Source organism: Crinia signifera, chromosome 7, assembly GCF_055691185.1.
Source record: "Crinia signifera chromosome 7, ASM5569118v1, whole genome shotgun sequence".
Lineage (NCBI taxonomy): Eukaryota > Metazoa > Chordata > Amphibia > Anura > Myobatrachidae > Crinia > Crinia signifera.
Window position 1 is genome coordinate 63,826,301 of NC_139223.1, and position 19,751 is coordinate 63,846,051.

At 43.1% G+C, this 19,751-nt stretch overlaps 1 protein-coding gene across 1 annotated transcript in view; it reads right to left on the reverse strand.

Moving 5' to 3' along the window:
- Window positions 1–19,751, reverse strand: part of LOC146021195 (uromodulin-like) — a 102,959-nt gene that overhangs the window by 58,221 nt on the left and 24,987 nt on the right. The window contains exons 3-4 of the mRNA XM_083154991.1: window positions 9,695–9,933; window positions 7,383–7,505 (exon numbers count right to left, since the gene is read on the reverse strand). Coding sequence (XP_083011117.1) covers window positions 7,383–7,505; window positions 9,695–9,933 — 362 coding nt within the window. The remainder of the gene's footprint in view (window positions 1–7,382; window positions 7,506–9,694; window positions 9,934–19,751) is intronic.

Genomic DNA, 19,751 nt, shown 5'->3' on the forward strand with positions numbered 1-19,751 from the left:
ACCCTGTTCTCTATTGTGCAGAGTTATACCTGGAGGAGGAGCTTTTTTTGGCAGCTAGGGCCTGGTCTCGACGTCAGTATTCTCGCAGGAGGAGAACCCTGATTTCGCAGACCATGGCTTCTGTTATGCGGATGAGTACTAGGAGCGAGCGAAGGATGTGGGCCAGAGACTGGCCACATGGAGATGTTTTCATGGATACTGTGGAGGCTTTTCAGGATGAGCAGTGGATGGCCCACTTTCGCATGTCACGTGGTACATTTGACTACTTGCTGGGCCTACTCACCCCTGCACTTATGTTGCAGACCACCCACTACCGGTCAGCTATTCCAGCAAGGAGGAGACTCGCGATGGCACTGTGGTGGTATGCTACGCCAGGAGAGTACCGCACAATTTCCTGTTTGTTCGGGGTTGGTATCTCCACTGTCTGCACAATTGTGCACCAGGTGAGGAAGGCTATTCTGGATAACTTAACTGGTTAATCTGTTTGCCACAAGGACAGCACCTAGATAAAACCATCCAGGGTTTTTTGTGACGTGGGTACCCACAATGTGCCGGTGCCATCGATGGGACCCATATCCCCATCATTGCCCCCCGTCACAACCCTGACGATTATTATAACCGGAAAGGATGACATTCCATCGTGTTACAGGCTGTGGTTGACCATAAATACTGTTAAGCATATTTTTCATGGTCTATTTTTTAAATGCAGTGTACCCCTCATTGTTCTAAAAATTGTTCTAAACTTTCTTGTAGCTTCACTGATGTTTTTATTGGGTGGCCTGGGCAAGCACATGATGCTCGTGTTCTTGCCAACTCAGACTTATATAAGATTGCGGAGGACAAGCAGGGAGGATGGCTTTTTCCCAGAGAGGTAAATAATAATTAAATATATCTATGCCTTTACATCCCATACATGTTTCAGCATTCTATTAAAATGATACTCATACTCTGTAATTTCTTTGCAGAAATCCAAGACTGTGCATGGTGTGGACATCCCAGTCCACATTATCGGGCATACAGCCTACCCTTTACGGCCCTGGCTAATGAAGGGGTACACGCAGTGTGTGCAGCTGTCTCCCATTCAAGTGGCATATACCCACACTCTCAGTTCGGCAAGGATAGTGGTGGAGAATGCCTGGACTGTACACAGGCATAAAAACAGATCAAGTGCACATCAAACATAAATATAACACCCTAAAGACACAAAACCCACCCTTAGCCCCCCTAAATAGGAAACGTGCACTAAAACAGGCAAACAATGTGAAAATCCCTATTGCAATTGTCTGTATATTGGGTATTCAGGTGAGGATGGTGGCGGGTTAGGAGGGTCATAGTATGAACCTCTTGAATACGGGGGGTAGCTATGCTCAGGGGCAGTAGGGCCTTGGTTAGCTGGGTGGTGTCCCATTATCTGCGTTATGAAGGTCTGCTGCAGCTCTCTTTCCGCCTCGATGAAACGGAGTTGCCGGGCATACTCTTGACGCTGCATGTTGTTGTCCGTATTGCAGTTCTTCACAGAGCACCCTGGTCATTTCCCATGCTGCGAGCTCTACTTTGGTGACTTTGCGTTTCCACGGTGGAACTGTATATACTGCAAGGGGAGTAAAAGGAGAAAAAGGCATAAGAAAAAGCAGTGGTGTGATCATATGTGTTTGTGGCCTACTCCCACCTACACTTGATACACTCTGCGACACCAAACTTTGTGGCACAACTATAGTGCAGCATTACTGTGTATTGGAATGCAAGTACTTAGGACATTAAAGCAAGGATAAATACTTACTATTGGTGCGCATCACAGGGAGAGCTTTCTGCGGTGTCGCTTTGGGTGTTGCGGGCACATCACTCTCATTGGATGGTTAGGCTGTCATCTGCATGGTTAACGGAGGAGTTTAAATCGGTGTCATCTGTGACTAGTATCGGTGATGTTGGCCCAGATTGGGTACTGTCCATCGACTGATTGTCTTCATCGACCACTGATGAGAGATTTGCCGAGCTGGAGAATGACAGGCTGATGGGGTCACTCAGCGCAGTGTTGCCAAAACATGCTGTGCACAGCTCGTAAAAGATCCAATTTTGCCTTGCAGCCCCGCTCTTATTCCGATTGCGGTCATGTATGCGGTTGAATTGCTTCTTCAGCCCCTTCAGCTTGTTCACCACTTGCTGCTGGCTGCGGACGAAGCCCCGCGATGCCAGGACCTTGGAAATGTTGTGGTATATCTGAGCATCCTTCACAGTGCCTGTAATCTGGTGCCGGATCTCCTCGCAGGGCTCGGTGCCCCTGATGGCGAATTTTAACCCCTGAGGAGCCATTAGACGGGGACAGGCAGGGAGATGGAAGTCTCCCTGTCTGCACTGGAATATGTGGGGGGAAGGAGGGTTCCCTGGGACACAGGCAGCACAAGCTGCCCCCCCGGGAGAGCTGGCAGGGGACGCAGGTAGGGAGCAGCTGCACTGCTCCCGTTCGTGCATATGTAATGAGCGGAGCAGTGAATATATGACTATGTAATGAGCAGCCCCCTGCAGGCTGTTATGTGTAAAAAAAAAATACCTATATATTCATGGTCAGCACGCACATGAATAAAAATAGCATGCCCCTTCACCGAAAAAAATTACTAATTTTTTTACACAAAATTTAAAAAAATTATTATTTTGAAAGATAACATTCCAGTTCACCTTAAAAGATGGCAATTGCTACACGGTAAAGCAGAGCGAAAATCAGGCTGAAAGCCATTCGCCATCCTAACATTGAATACACTCACGGCGAATCACAGCAAATGGTACTTGTGTATTTTGGCGGCGCCCATCGCATCGCATACCATAAGGCATGCGATGGTATGCGATGCAACGCAATATCGCGCGATATTGTACAATGGCATACAATTTTAAAATTGTATGACATTGTACATGGCATACAATGCCATACAATGCGATGCGATTAAACATTGTATAAGCACCCTAATGGGTGCTTAAAATGTTAAATGCACCCCCACCCCACTATAAACGTGAACCCGAAGCGTGGCGAGCGCAGCGGTACCCCCCCTTTTCATACCCCCACTATCCACGTCGGCGTGGAGTTGAGAATAGAAAGTGTGGCGATCGCAGCGAGCCACCGAGCCCGAAGCGTGGCGAGCGGACGCGGACACCTGTGAAGCACGCGAGGGGACGCGTATACCTGTGAAGGTATCCGTGTGCGCTCGCCACGCTTCGGGCTCGGTGGCTCGCTGCGCTCGCCATACTTTCTATTCTCAACTCCACGCCGATGTGGATAGTGGGGGTATGAAAAGGTCGGAGGACGCGTACCGCCGTCCCTCGCGGGCTCGCTGTGCTCGCCACGCTTCGGGTTCACGTTTATAGTGGGGGGTGGCGTGGGGGTGCATTTAACATTGTAAGCACCCATTAGGGTGCTTAAAAGCACCCTTTAGGGTGCTTATACAATCTTTCATCGCATAGGGGGCAAAAATCGCATCGCATCGCATGCCATCAGGTGCATGGCATGCGATGCGATGAAAACATCGCGCGATGGAGATCGGGGGCGCCGCCAAAATACACAAGTACCCAGCAAATCACAGTGGCGACTAACAGATGGTGAATTGGCCGTCATTCACTGTTCGCCGTCGGCGAATTTTGAGTGTTGAATAGGGCGAATGACTTTTCCAGTCAAATAATTTGCCAGGGAGCACGAAAACAGGACACATTCGCCGTGAAAAGCAGTGAATCACCGTCATTGAATACTGCCCTTAGAATCATATAAGTGAAACCATCAGTAAGGTGGAAAAACTAGAACGGGAAAACCTCCTAATACCAAAGGAAAAATCAACTGCAGACAATGCAGACCGTTTTAAATGGTCATTTACGACAAATTATTCTGCACAACACAATGATATTAAAAAATTAATAACAAAACATTGGGGCCTTCTAAAAAAGGACCCAATTATAGGAAATGACATTCCAGAGGTTCCCAACATTATATATAGAAGGGCTCCAAATTTAAAACAAAAGCTAGTCCACAGTATGTGTCCCACCTCCCCGAAAAAATGAACTATAAACTCCAAAGGGTTTTACAGATGCGGGGAATGCACTGGATGCAAAAGCGTCCGGAATAATTTGGGAATGAAGATTACGGAAATTAAAATAAATGAAAAAATGTGTAAGATAAAGGAATTTGTGACTTGTAATTCCTCCAATGTGGTCTATGCCATTGAATGTGATTGTAAAAAATTCTGGTACTCTTTACCTAGAAGGGCGCCCATCGCGACCATCGAATGCACTAAAAATCGGGTGCGACGCGATGCCCGCGATGTCCACGATTTCCCATAGGAAATAAATGAGATTGGACCCGATTTTAGTGTTCAATGCCTCAATGCCCGCGATTTTTACATAGGAAACAATGTTAAATGGGCCACAGAGCCCTAATAGTCACCGTGAACTCTGAAATGGCCCCCACAATTGTTAACGCCACCCCACGATCAACGTGAACCCGAAGCGTGGCGAGCGCAGCGAGCCCGCGAGGGGCGGCGGTACGCGTCCTCCGACCTTTTCATGCCCTACTATCCACGTCGGCGTGGAGTTGAGAATAGAATAGTGTGGCGAGCGCAGCGAGCCACCGAGGCCCGAAGCGTGGCGAGCGGACGCGGATACCTTCACAGTTATACGCATCCCCTCGCGGGCTTCACAGGTGTCCGTGGCGAAAAGCGGACACCTGTGAAGCCCGCGAGGGGACGTGTTTACCTGTGGAGGTGTCCGCGTCCACTCGCCACACTATTCTATTCTCAACTCCACGCCGACGTGGATAGTAGGGCATGAAAAGGTCGGAGGACGCGTACCGCCGCCGCTCGCCACGCTTCGGGTTCACGTTGATCGTGGGGTGGCGTTAACAATTGTGGGGGCCATTTCAGAGTTCACGGTGACTATTAGGGCTCTGTGGCCCATTTAACATTGATTCCTATGGCCAAATCGCGGGCATTGAGGCCAAATCGCGGTCCATCACCGTTTTTAACATTGATCCCTATGGGAAAATCGCGGTCATCGCGGGCACCCGTTTTTAATGTACCCGCGATTTTTTACCCCCGACGCTCGCGATTCCAATCGTGGGCGCCCTTCTAGGTAAAGAGTACCAAAATTCTACATTGGGAGGACCAGCAGGGCTTTTAAGGTGAGGTTGGGGGAGCATTTAAGAAATATCAAAAAAGGATTTGAAATGCATGCTCTCTCACTTCACTTTAAAACCCAGCATCAATGTAATGTAAAATGCACAAAAATTTTTTACATCCTGCAAAAAATATATCCAGATAAAGATTTTGAGACCAAGTGGTTTTTATAAGTGGTTTCTTTTTTTATTCCATTTTTAATGTGTCATTAATATATTGTTGTTTTATCGTTGAGAACAATACATTACTCAAAATAATGTCAGATCGATGGTAACTAACCAACAAAATGGCCGCCGCCATTAAAGGGATTCCCTATACTAACCAAGAAAATGGCCGTCGCCACTACAGGAAGCGAAATAAAAACCACTCGCTTCCGGGACTTCATACCGGATATGACATAAAAGCGTTTCATCGCTCCCGGAAGTCCGGCGCCATCTGCGTTCCACCGCGACCGGAAGTTCTATGCTATCCACATGGGTCACTTTCGTCGGATGTATGAAACCAGAAGGACTAATGCGGAAGCCAGATGACGGCGGGAAACGGAGCAACATACCATGTTCAGTATGTCCTTGCTGTAGGTTATTTATGAAACATAAATATTGATTTTTTTTTTATATTTCTATGTTGCGTGGGTTTGTAGAGAAAGGTGATAGCATTTGAGGGGACCTGAAGTTTGCACAGCTAAATGGGAAACATTGAGAGGAGTAAGATTACTCCTTGAAAAGACAAGTACAGTACAGTACAGTACTGGTGTGCTGAGGTAAATTGGAGGAAGGCATATTTATTAGTATTTCCTACTAAATGCAAGACTTCATAACCGTTCCACTATACAGCTATGTTAATTACAATATCTTGGCATACAGTATGTGCACTATCTTGGTGCTGATGTTCTTAGAAGCTCTTATAATATTAAGTTGACCAGTTTTGTTGCACGTTGGCAGTGAAAAAGGTCTAATAAGAACAAAGTAATAAAACAGCTTCACATATATACTGTTTAAAATGACCACATGTACAGATGGAGCCGCTCATCTAAATGACTTCCATTGAACTGATCACCAGCCCGCGCCATCAAATGGGGCACGCACATGTCGGAGACGCTCGTGCACACCATTCTCGGCAATGTACATGGGAGCGTGTGACATGCTGGCATGACAGGTTGTGGCCACACAGAGCCACCAAGGAACATCTATAGAAAATAATGCACACATACAAAACAAGGATAATGCTATTAACTATACAGGATGATGGAATGTACAAACACCAGGGAGAAATTACCCAATTAAAAGGGTATTTAAACAGGAAAAAGATCTAGGTATAGATCAAAACGCGTTTGCGTTGACTGACTACTGGAGTGTGGGACCTCATCCTCCAGAACTAAGGAGAACCTGAGAATGATGGGGCCCCGTCTCTCTGGAAAGACATCAACCCACTCAGAACACCTAAAACTCCTCAGATGAGTACCCCAGCTCCTTTGTTTTTATCAGTTACTATGTCTTAATAAAGTGGATTCAATTTAACTTCAGTTTTCATCTGGTATATCTGGACCAGTGGGAGAAGTATCCATAAGACACCCCCTTGATGTGCCTGAAAAAAACATTTTGTGAATAGCTGGATAAGGGGGCCTCCCCAATAACTAAACTTAAAGATGATTGTTTTTAGTTTGAAAAACTTATCATGTGACAGAGTTACCCAACAGTATTACAGTGGACCGTTGGTGTTTGTCTTTTATTTATTCACATAAAAAATGAAAGACGCCCCAAGAGGAATCTGGTCAATCCTGTTAGCAATCAGGGGAGTAATTTTCTTCATTTTAGAGCACCATAATTAGGAGGAGGGTTTCTTCTTTTACATATGCCAGTTACCAGTGGCTGGCATGATGGCGAAAACAATGAGAGCAGCTCCATCTGTAACAAAGACAGTTCTGATGCACCACTGAATCTCCGGTTTTAATTAGGCTGAATTCAGCTAACCCCAACAATATTTTAAGAGAAAAAAAAATAGTATACTGTATTTTAATTTTAATGCATCACAAATTGGACTTGGATACGTGTGCATATGTACTAGGATCAGCAGATACCAGATTATTATTTTTAAAGTGGCAATCATTTACAAGGCAAAGTAAAATTGTATACATACAGTATGTCCCATGTATTATATCCTTTTGGTACACCTTTACGCACTCTGCGGAGCAATCTAGTTCCCAAAGACCTATTCAGAGAACAGTACAGTACTTACTTTGTTCAGCTCTGAAATGCTCACTCTAAATAGATGTCCAAAACTTGCTGAGGCAATGGCTCGGTAAATAAGGTATTTTGGGTCCATAATGTCAGAACATTGGCCAGTGATCAGAAAAAATATCTAGAGTTATAAATAATACAAAACATTAAATTAGTGAAACAAAGCACAAACCTAACTATCATCCATCCAAGGACGGCTAGAGAGGGAGGCAACGGGGAAAATCGCATGCCTAGGCCAGAGGCAGAACTACCAGTGGTACTACCAGTGTGCCAGCCACTGCATGCCGAACAGACGGAGAAAAGTGTGGTCCAGGTTGAGGGAGAGGAGGAGGCACTGCTGCTGCTGGCACAGAGGCCAAGACCATACTCCCACTGGAGCCGAGCGGACCAGACCTGCTGCCAAGATTCAACCCCCAACTGAGCAGAGGACTGGACCCCTCTGCCACCAGTGCTGGGGACAGAAGGATCCATCGCTGCCTCTGTACTCCTAAAAGTAAGCCTGCCCCTTCCTTCAACCCTTCCCTGCAGCCCTCCATTCGGCTTCCTCTTGTCCAGAGGACCAGGCAGTCAGTGATCTCGTCCAAACATAGAGGAGTATCATAGCACTTGGAAAGGAAGGACATCTCGCCTGTGGCTTTACAATTAGTAATCAACCAGTGATAAAACCAACAAATCAGTTATAAATTGTGCAGTATATATAATATTTATTAGATATCACTTTTCTACCTGTTATTATTCATTGTATCATACAGTTGAGTTACCAATGACTGTAACAAGAGAAACATGACTTTTGCCTTTCCATCAGAAATACCCCCTCATTATTAAATACAAATATAATTGGCTATACTGGATTTAAAAAGCAAATGTTTTACTACTGGATAAATATAGATTTGTACTTTTCTTTATACCACATGCGTGTGTTTGTCCAGCCTCCGGATGTGGTAGTGGCCAGAAAGTTGCCAGCACCTAAATAGCAGCTCACTGGGGAGCCCATGCGTGTTACCCCGTCACTGGCTGGGAGGGACTGGGATATTTTCTGCTGCTACCGTACTGTTATAGGACAACGACTGGGAAGGGGAGGTGTCAGGGGTTGGGACTGGGAAGCGACAGGTTCGGGGAGGGTTAAGATTAATCAGTAAACCGCTCCCCCTAGAAGAAAAGTCAAGATCCACCACTGCATCCATCTACATATCCAGTATTTGTAGACTAACATGTTCATGACTCAATATTACATCACATTTATTATATTTATAAATACACATTTATAAATATTACTGTAATTCACCCCTGGCCTTTACTCTCTGTCCTGACCCCAGCTTGCACACATGCAGGTTCTCTGATAACACACTCAATGCTCCTCTTTCCAAACTTGATAATTCTCTACATATATGTTAAAGTGAATAAAGCGCATACAGTATCATATCACTAGCCAATAAGACTGAATTGCACTTGCCCAGTGTACTTCTGAGCCATGTAAATCTATCATGGCTTCCAAAGATAATGTTGTAATACTGTATTTAATACTGTACATTTGTAATTAATTATTTAAGTTTATGGTAGCTTTACAAATACAGTATATTGTCAGTTATGCTCAATTATATAAATGGATTACTAGTCAGGAGCCATTCCAAATTTGTCACAAAGGCCCTTATTCTGATTGAGTTGGATGGCTCCGAATGCGGACGGACTGCCGATGGTTGGTGTTTGCGCATGTGCAGAGGCGTATCTGCGCAAGTGCGAATGCCTCACACGTCCGGACACGGCGTGAGTTCCGTGCAGAAAATGATCATATGGAACCATCTGAGCAGGGGGTGGAGAGGGGCGTGAAGGGCTGATTTTGCTCATTACCATATGTGTACGCCCTGCATTTCATGGGTGTTCCCATGAAAACACTGGGCGTACGGATGGTAATCGGGCCGTGACGCACGTGTGGGGGGTGGACATATGACAGCTGCTCGCTCATATCCCTGCTTTTGCATGGAGAAATGCCCCAGTGGTCTGGAGCACTCGGTGCTGCCTGACCACTCGGTCCAGCATTCGATGGTCCACAGATGGAGGAGGCGTTCACATGAAAAATCCACTCGCGGTCCGTTCGGTCGGTGTCTTACCGCATTCGGACGGTGTGAGCCATCCGTACGGAAGGCGGGGCTAAGAACACTCGGTTCCTGTCCGAAAAAAACGCATCTGTCCGATTCAACTAGAATAAGGGCCAAAATGCTAATCTCTTTCAACACATACACATTAATTTAGTACTTGATAAGAGTTTGTATTAGATAAAAAAAAATGTTTTTGACCCAAGCCGTTACCTACTTTGGATTGCTTTGTTGCTATGAGCAAATTTATATGATCTGTCAAAGTTTTATCATTGTAATCTTTTGCAGATGCATCAGTTAAGACCAGAATAATTGAGTTAGGAGGGGAACTCTCCAGAGCAACTTCAAGGCCCTTAATGACCATTTCTGGGCAGTCACCACCACCATGCACAGAAATGTTATCGAAGAAACTCTCAAATGTTTTTTGGGAATTTGTGGTTTGCACAGGTCCAATTCCTAAAAAATAAAGAATTTGTAAATATATTGTTTTTAACTTTTATAAACTAAACAGTCAATACTTTTTTCACAAAATTTTATCTAGGGATATACCAATTCAGAATGAATAAATCCAGGTCCAACACTTATAGCTGAAACCCTAAAACAGTGGTTCCCAACCCTGGTCCTGAAGTACCCCCAACAGTACACGTTTTCCAAGTCACCCAGCAGGTGCACTCATTATTCAGAAACATTTTAAAAGATCCACAGGTGGAGCTAATTATGTCACTTGTGATTCTGTGTGGAGACGTGGAAAACGTGCACTGTTGAGGGTACTTGAGGACCAGGGTTGGGAACCACTGCCCTAAAACATTGATTACAGAACAGCATTTTCCTAGATTTGACTCTTACTTTCTATTCCTTCTATGTTTTCATTCTATTACAATAGACCTATAATTTTGTAAACTGATTCTACTCGTCCATAGAAGTATAATCCATAGTATCAGTAATCATGCAGGGCTTTGGTACAGATTCTTTTTCCACATATTCTCCATATCTAAGCATTTGTTCCAATGGTACACCAAGGCATCTATCCCAGCATAGAAGAAATCAGTGTCAAGCATTTCAAGCCAGGGAAGGATGGTATGCTGAACTGCAGCCTCTGTTGCTAATCACCTTCCACCCAGCAATATCATTAACTCGAAGGGCGTATTAATCAGACCTTCAGTGTGGCACAAATGGTCATCTGTGGTGAACGTGCTTGGTTGCCCTGAAAGCTGCTCATCTTAAAAGTCTGTACGGTAGTTACCAAATGCAGTGCACCATACCAAAACCTTGTTCAGTTTCCCCAGGCCAAAACTACCTGGGTTTAGTGCTAAAGGTGTGTACACATGGGGGCAATTATGGCTAAAATCGCTGGGAATATGGTCACTCGGCGACCCTATTGAAAATGATTTCATGTGCAGCCAGCGATAAATCGCCAGGGTGCGCGCTCCCACGGCCAGCCCTTCGTGGTCGCTGGTCGCCGAAGCTTGCTCCTCTGATTCTGTCTGGAAATCGCTGGTCGCTGGTGAACAAAGCACTATGCACAACAGACCAGCGATTTCTAGCCTCCAGCGCCGTCCGGGACCCGTCCTCTCTCAGCCCCTGCTTCCTCCTCTGTCCACTCCCGCGCACACAGCGCAGAGCCGCAGGAAGTGCACATATCCCCCACTGTGTCACTACCCACCTCCTGCAAACCCCACACCTGCACTAGTCAGTAAGGGCATGGGCTGTAATTAGAGGGCATTGGTGTCGGGCAGCATGATTATGTTCATGCTGCCCATCGATGGTGATTTGCACCATCGGTGGGTAGCATGAGAATTACCATGCTGCCCGACACCAATAGTATGCCACCGCTGTATAAATTAAGGGGGCATCGTTGTCGGGCAGCATGATTATGTTCATGCTGCCCATCGATGGTGATTTGCACCATCGGTGGGCAGCATGAGAATTAGACTTACATACACAAAACACAGAAACTTCCCCTTATATAACTGGTGCTGGTTAGGCTTTGTTAGATGCAATTGCGGAAGCTTTTACTCATATATAGAGCCAGTTAGTAGGTTAGTACTGAGTTCAGTCCCCACAGAAATGTGCACATTTTAAAGTGGTATACTTAATTTGTAATCCTGGGGTGAAGTATATTATTATGATCCCTATGTATTTTGATCCAGTGTTTTTGTCCTCCCGTAAAACACTGGTTGTATGTATAGTAAATATATATGTTTTTAATATATGTATTTTTTATTTTTATTTTTCCTCACTTTTTATTGCTGCTATATAAATAAAATTAATTTTAATTTATATATGTTATACCTTGAATTAAGGACAATATCTCGCTCTAATTATATAATATTTTAGGATGTATTATATGGTGAATGTTTGTATGTCTATAATAGGAATAACATCATTATGCTGGTGCTAATACAGGTTGAGTATCCCGTATCCAAAATGCTCGGGACCAGGAGAATTTTGGATAACGGATTATTCCGTATTTCGGAATATTTTAATATTTCAATTATGTATTTTGAAGTATCTTGCATTTATGCTGTATAAACACATAATATACACACAAATATATTTTATTACCACATAAAATACACACAAACATATTTTAATTGTTCAAAAAACAAGGTTTCAAAACGTGAAACAAAATGTGTGTACTATCTCAGCACTGAATTTAAATGCCAAGCAATCATTGTCTTGCACATATATAGTGCCAGTTACATATCATGTCCCCAGTGATGCTGTTACAGATGTCCCCAGTGAGTTTTTAGCAAAAAAAAAATTTTTCACTTTCTGGAATGTCCGTATTTCGGAATAATTCGGATAACGGATATTCGGATACGGGATACTCGACCTGTAGCGAGTTTTCGCTATTTAGGAATAATACTGGTCTGGTGACACATGCTTTTGCTGCGAGGAGACAAAAATTTGGCTCCTGGAACGCAAACAGGAAGCGTTCACTATAGATCTATGTACTTAGCCAACCACCAACAAATTGCTGGGTCTACAAATGTGGTGAAAGAGAGACCTGAGCCGCATGACGTGGCGATGCCCTTATGTGGAGTATACAAACCAAGGAATTATTAAAACAAAGCCTAACACACATGACGTGATCGCGCTCATCTATGGAGCATATAATAAACAGGCTATATGAAAACGAGGCCTGACCCGCATGACGCGGCTATACCAATCGATAATACGGCTGTGCCACATGGAGGCGTGGCCGGCTAAACGAATAATAGATGGCTATGTGAAAGCGAGGCCTGACCCGCATGACGCGCGGGCATGCGCAAAGCGGGAAATACCGCCATAAAAGGGCGGAAGTGTGTCACCACCTACATACTTCTCCTGAGGAAGCCGCTGAGAGGTCTGTGAGGCGGAGAAACGCATTGAGAGGGGACACTGAGGCTGCCAATGACATCGGGCTGATTATCAATCTCGGATATGACCTATTGCTAAAGGTCGGAGAAAATCGCCATTATCTGCAAGCCATACTTCACCCCAGGATTACAAATTAAGTATACCACTTTAACATGTGCACATTTCTGTGGGGACTGAACTCAGTACTAACCTACTAACTGGCTCTATATATGAGTAAAAGCTTCCGCAATTGCATCTAACAAAGCCTAACCAGCACCAGTTATATAAGGGGGAGTTTCTGTGTTTTGTGTATGTAAGTCTTGTCTGTCTATTATTGACTGTTATAATATTTAAAATTGCAATTTTTTATTAAATTTATATATATTCAGTACAGCGCTGGTCCTACCTTCCCTTTTTTTTTCTTGTGCATACTTTGGAGGGGTTTGTGGTAATTTCCCCTTAAGGTCCAGCAGCAGTACCGAATATTCAATCAGCGCTCAGTATCATCCTGTGGTGTTCTGTTGTTCTGTATAAATTACCAGATACTTGAGCAGCAGATTGAAACTAGTTAAATAAATTAGAGCGAGATATGTCCACTTTGCTATGCATGTCAGAAAGGATGGAGAGAAGAAGCTCCTATCTTAAAAAAGGTTTTAACACTAACAATGTACAAATGAATGAGGAGGGAGGCACCGACATACACAGGTTGTTCAATAAATTGGAGAACCTGTGTATGTCGGAAACGAGACACTGGTGGGACCAGGTGTCTCTGCAGCGATACTTGGATGCAAATCTAATACCAAGGGGTCTGCGCATCCTAAAATCTTCTACTTTTAAAGAAGATGCAGATTTCAGTAGGGAATGGGAGAGGATTTTAGATTCCTGCTCGAAGGATTTGATGAAATTGTTAATCAAATTTAGGGAACAAAAAGTACATGAAATCCAAAAGGAAATAGAAGAGACCTATAACTTATTAAAGAGTTTTGAAAAAACTAAAGAATATAAGGATAGAGATATCCAAGTGAACAATAACATCAAAGAATTCGAGCAGGAATTGATCTCCAAAAAAGAAAGTAAAATGGAAAGAGATACTAGGGATTATGAAAGGGGGGAAATCCATAGTTATAATAGAGGGGGGAGACAACAGGGGAACACAAGGAAATTTTCGTCAGGTGAGAGGAACTATTATCCTCAGAATGATAATCCGAATTTTGAAAGACCCAGGAGGAGGGTTCAATTTGAGAACCATAGAAAATCTGAAATAAATAATAGCTCCAGAAGAAACAACGGGCTTACCCACATACCCACTAGAAACAAAACCAGAGACTTTAACCATAAAAATAGATTTGAGATCCTAAGAAACTACCCTTCACCGAGCTATAATCATAGAAACCATAAATATGATAGGTTGCCCTCAGAGACTGAGGAAGAGTGGGACTCACCAAGGGATAACCACCATTTTTTAGGGGGAGCAGTGGGACCAGGGTCCCCAAGAAAAACACCCCAAAAAAGACCAAGGGGAAAAGAAAGAGAGGGACCAGAGGAGGAAGGCGACTTCAGGTTCTCAAAAAATCGGTGCATGAGGGGGAATCCCTAGGAAAGGGCATCTTCAATATTTCAACAAAAACCCTGACCGAAAATGAAATAAAATTATTGGAAAGAGGACTTAACTTTGCACCTAAATCAAAACCTAACCTTTTTAAATTATTTGTAGACCTCAACCGCTATGTACGAACTTTGAGTAGGAAAAGGTATTTTGCAATTAAGGCTTTAAAAAACCAAGCAGTGGAAGGGGACCCTATTGTTTTAGATGAAGGCGATGAAGAGGTATTAAATATACTTGAATCCCTAGAGGAGGAACAAAATGACACAACCCAGTCAAAAATTTATGATTTAAAAAGAGAAAAGAAATGTAAAAATAGATCTGAATTCTATCCTTTGCAGTTCAAAGGACCATTCGTTGAATGTTTCTACAAGTCCACATTGGAAAAATTTAAAGATATGTGTGTGAAAAATGATAGAAAAGAAGGGAATATGTGGAAAGACAATCTCAAGGGCGGTGAGAGAAAAGCCCTAAATTGCCTTTACAAAGATAAAGGAATAACAATAAAACCGGCTGATAAGGGCGGTGGGATTGTCATCATGGACACTGTGGACTATTTAAAGGAGGCATTTAGACAGCTTAACAACAGCGAGTTCTACAGTGTACTTGGTGGCAATCCCACCGCCCAATATCAAAAATAATTCAAAATTATGTTGGAGAAAGGAGTAATGGAGAGTGCCATTTCAAAGGACACATTTAATTTTTTGTTTACCTCACATCCTGTCACTCCCACTTTTTATTTTCTTCCTAAAATACACAAAACACTTCACAACCCCCCTGGGCGTCCAATTGTTTCTGGTGTAGGGTCCCTCACTAATAATTTATCACTTTTTGTAGATTATTATTTACAGAGCCACGTGGGGACTCTAAGGTCTTATATACGAGACACAAAACATTTCTTAAGTTTAATCAACCAGGTTGAATGGAAGGATGGTTACATCCTTGCAACCTGTGATGTGGAAGCCCTTTATTCCAACATCCCACAGAAATTGGGAGTGGAAGTGATGGAGAGATATCTAGAAACCGATGATGACCTGTCCGAGTCCCTCCGTGGCTTGATCTCACGTTCGATTTATTTTATCTTAACACATAATTATTTTTTATTTGACTCCAAATATTATTTACAGACACGGGGGACGGCCATGGGGACCAGGTTCGCCCCGAAATTCGCCAACCTCTACATGGGGGCCTTTGAGGACCAACATGTTTGGGGGGGGGAGTTTGGGGCGGACCTGGTCCTCTATGGCCGCTTTATTGATGATTTATTTATTATTTGGAAAGGAGATCTTACACGTCTTAATTTATTCACTGATAGTTTAAATAGAAATAATTTTGGTCTTAAATTCACGAGCACTTTTAGTTTTACAAATATTAGTTACCTTGACGTGGCACTGTCCATTAAAAATGGGAAACTGGAAATTGAAACTTTCCAGAAACCAGTAGACCAAAATAGATACCTCAACTACGAAAGTGCTCATAACAAAATCTGGAAGGACAACATTCCGAAAAGCCAACTAATTAGATCAAAAAGAAATTGTTCTACTGAGGAGCTCTATCAGAAACATTCAAAAAATCTTATTAAATCATTCAAGGAACAAAAATATCCCTCATGCATAATACAAAAAGCTGTAGAAGAAGTTGACCTGATAGAAAGGGCGGAACTATTAGAGAATAAAAGTCAGGAGAACAAAAAGAATAATAAAGATAGGACTACATGTTTTGTTACACAGTTCAACGAGTGTTCATATGAAATTAAAAATATTATAAAAAGTAACACAAGATTACTTATACAAGATGAATATTTACAGGATATCGTTGAACCCAATGGGGGGGTTATTTTTAGAAGGGGCAATAACCTCAAAAACCAATTAGTCCACAGTCACTTTGAAAGGAAAAACAATGAAATCACTGAACCATCTGATTGGACGAATTGGTTACCAGAAAAACCCAAAGGATTTCACAAGTGTGGTAATCATAAATGCCTGACCTGTGTAGGGGCTAAACAGAAAAAAGTCCTTGAGTTCAAATCATTTACAAATGGGGAAGTGTTCCAGATAAAAGAGTTTTTAAACTGCAAAACCCCTTATGTTATATACATAATACATTCTCCTATATGCCTCTTCCCCCTCCCCTTTCTTCTATCTCTCTCTTATGTTATGTGCTTTGTGCTCTCTTTCCTTCTGATTGGTTCTGGTATCCTCCTTGTTGTTGTTATTTCTATGTCCATGTTATTCTATGTGCTAGCGCTGCCCATGCACTCTATGTGCCCCCGCATTTTTTCAGCAATTTTTTCACCCCACCGTATGCTTATATTGTTATAATCTGTCTGACCTTAGTAACAGCGTTATAGAGACAATTTGTGTTGTCTCCGCTGCTGTGTCAGTCAGTACGAGCGAGTGCATAGCTAGTTTGGTTACTATGACGCTCAGCTCCATTAGCGGTCACCTGATTTCCGCTGCAGCGGCTTGTGTATGTCTGTCGCTAGGAGACCTGACGTCAGTTCCGCCTGTCTTCCGGCGTTGGTAGTTGCCGTGACGACCGGAGGCCGCGTCACAGCGTGTCAGTGTGTATTCCTTTTTTACCGCTCTAATACAGGTGAGGGGGCTTATGCTGATTAGTGCTGTGGGTATATTAGACTGCATGGGAGCGCTCAGTCAGTTGCCCATGACTAAGGTGCTGAGTAGCACCAAAACAGCCTGTCGGGTGTGATGACTGGTTGTTGGAGGATGAACGCAGTGATTATGGCTTTCTACTAACATGCTAAGTAGACGTTTCCTCCTGCATTTTTAACCCCTTTTTTGCTCCGATTTGCACTTATATGCCTATTATTAAATAAATATTTTTATTGGATGTTGCTGGCTCTCTAATGCATTTTTGTATTATGACCATTTTGTGAGCTCCAGCACTCTCTGGATTGCCTTGTGTGTGCAGCCTTGACTCATGGTCTTGCTACATTAACCCCTATGTTTGGCTTGCACCGCCATTTTTTGTTTTTCACGATTTTTTGGTTTTTCACATTTTTTCTGTCTTTTTGCATGGACTGTTTGATTTAACATTATTCATGGAGGATATGACCAGTTCCCATCAAGAACTCACAGACACCAAACGCTTTGATGCCAAGGATATTTCTCGCATTCTATTTGATGATACCGCTGCATTAGCTTTTAATGTGGATAGCCCAACTGAGGTTTTTTCTGATCTGATTAAACTCAAAAGGCGACGTGTGGAGTTGCACCTACACGGATCAACATTGTCCCAATATTTTAAAGAAAAATTAGTGCCCCGAGGCTTCCGCATCAGAAACCAACCGACGATAGGTAGATCGGATCCCAGCTTTTGTAAACAGTGGTGCCAAATTTTGAATGACTGTTCACTACAACTCATGATCTTGGTGATTGAACAAGTGAATACCGATTTAGAAACCTTGGACAAGGAGATTCAAGTCTGTGAGTCAACAGGCTTAGATATTCTCAGATCAGACCCTGACACTGATTGGGTGTCTAAAATTGAGAATAATTTGTCCCTGTTTCATTCAGAGCTATTAGCCTTTAAAAAGGGGAAATATAAGACCGTAAAGGAGGATTACAAGGACCAACGTGTCTATAGTTGGCTACAGGGTGGGGATTACAGACCCCCGTGGCGGAGTACAAGCAGAGCTAGACGCGGTCGTGCCAATCAGGATTTTTCTGAGATTGACACCTCTGCCAGTGACTCGGATTTTTCACGCACCAATTCTTTTTTAGGAGGAAATATCTCCAAGAAAAAGAATACAGGTGCAAAAAAACAACAAAACCGTGCAGAAGGGGAGGAGCCAGGCGGCGTCCAAAGAAACCCCACTCGGAAAATAAGGACGTAATTGTCTTTAATTTATCCGACTTTAACCCTACCACTGCAGAGATGGCTGTCCTATCTAAGGGGTTGTCTTTTGTAAGAACTTATAGGCAATCTTCATTTGAATTTGAGACCGAATTATTCAAATTTCATCGCTTACTAAAACTGAGGGATTATTTTTCTAAGAAAACTGAGGCGGATCAGGTACAAAAAAGATATAAACTACCCAGTACCTTTGACCCCCCGGGGTTAAACCCTTCTATCGAGACCTTTGTCAGATTAGTTAGAAGGGATGTGTCAAGCCATATCGATGCCCAAAAAGTATCTTTCTCCAACCTTACTAAGGATGAGAACATGGCGGTCAACTCTTTGAGAGACAATTTGTCTCTAGTAATCCGTCCCTCTGATAAAGGGGGCGGTATAGTACTGATTAACAAATGCGATTTTGTTGCTGAGATAGAAAGGCAACTTGCAGACTCAGCTTGCTATAAATTACTTACTTATGACCCCACCTATCCTTACAAGAAGGAGATCGATGCTGCTATTAAGTTGGGCCTAACTAACGGCTATATCGATGAATCCACTTCTGAGTTTTTGACCCAAACACACCCTAGGACCCCTTTGATTTATGTTTTACCCAAAGTCCACAAGACTTTAATTAAACCACCAGGTAGACCTATTATTTCTTCAGTTGGTTCTTTATTTTAGCCCCTGTCACAGTTTGTTGATTTTTGGTTACAGCCAGTTGTACAACACATTGATTATTTTTTGAAAGATTCCAATGATTTCATTCGTAAACTTGAAGCACTTGGCACTTTACCGGAGTCTAGCCTGCTTGTAACTCTCGACATAGCAAGTTTATACACGAATATTGCACATGAGGACGGTATGGACTCGGTCCGGGCGCTGCTCACCTCCAGTCCACACTATATTGGCCCACCCATTGAATTTTTGTTATTATTAATGGATATTATTTTGAAAAAGAATTATTTTTTGTTCCAGAACTCCTTTTATTTGCAGCTGAGAGGGACCGCCATGGGCTCGAACATGGCGCCCTCTTATGCCAATTTATATATGAGTTTATATGAAAAACAACACATCATGGCTAATTCTATTTTTTCAGGTTTTATTCATTTTTACGTTCGTTATATCGATGATTTATTTTTGGTGTGGACTGGGGGTGTCCAGGCCCTGACCGAGTTCATAGACGTCCTTAACTCTTTGAACACCACCATCAGATTCACGGTCTCATTTAGTGAGACCACGATCAGTTACCTAGATGTATGTGTGACTAAAACCAGTGATGGTATCAAGACCTCTATTTTTAGGAAAGCGACTGATAAGAATTTGTTACTATCTGCTGATTCGTTTCATCCTTTACCATTGAAAAGGGGACTACCTCTATCGCAACTACTTAGGGTAGTACGCATCACTTCAGATAGAGACATTCTACCACAGGCTCTCTTGGAGATGGGTGATCGTTTTTTGGAGCGCGGCT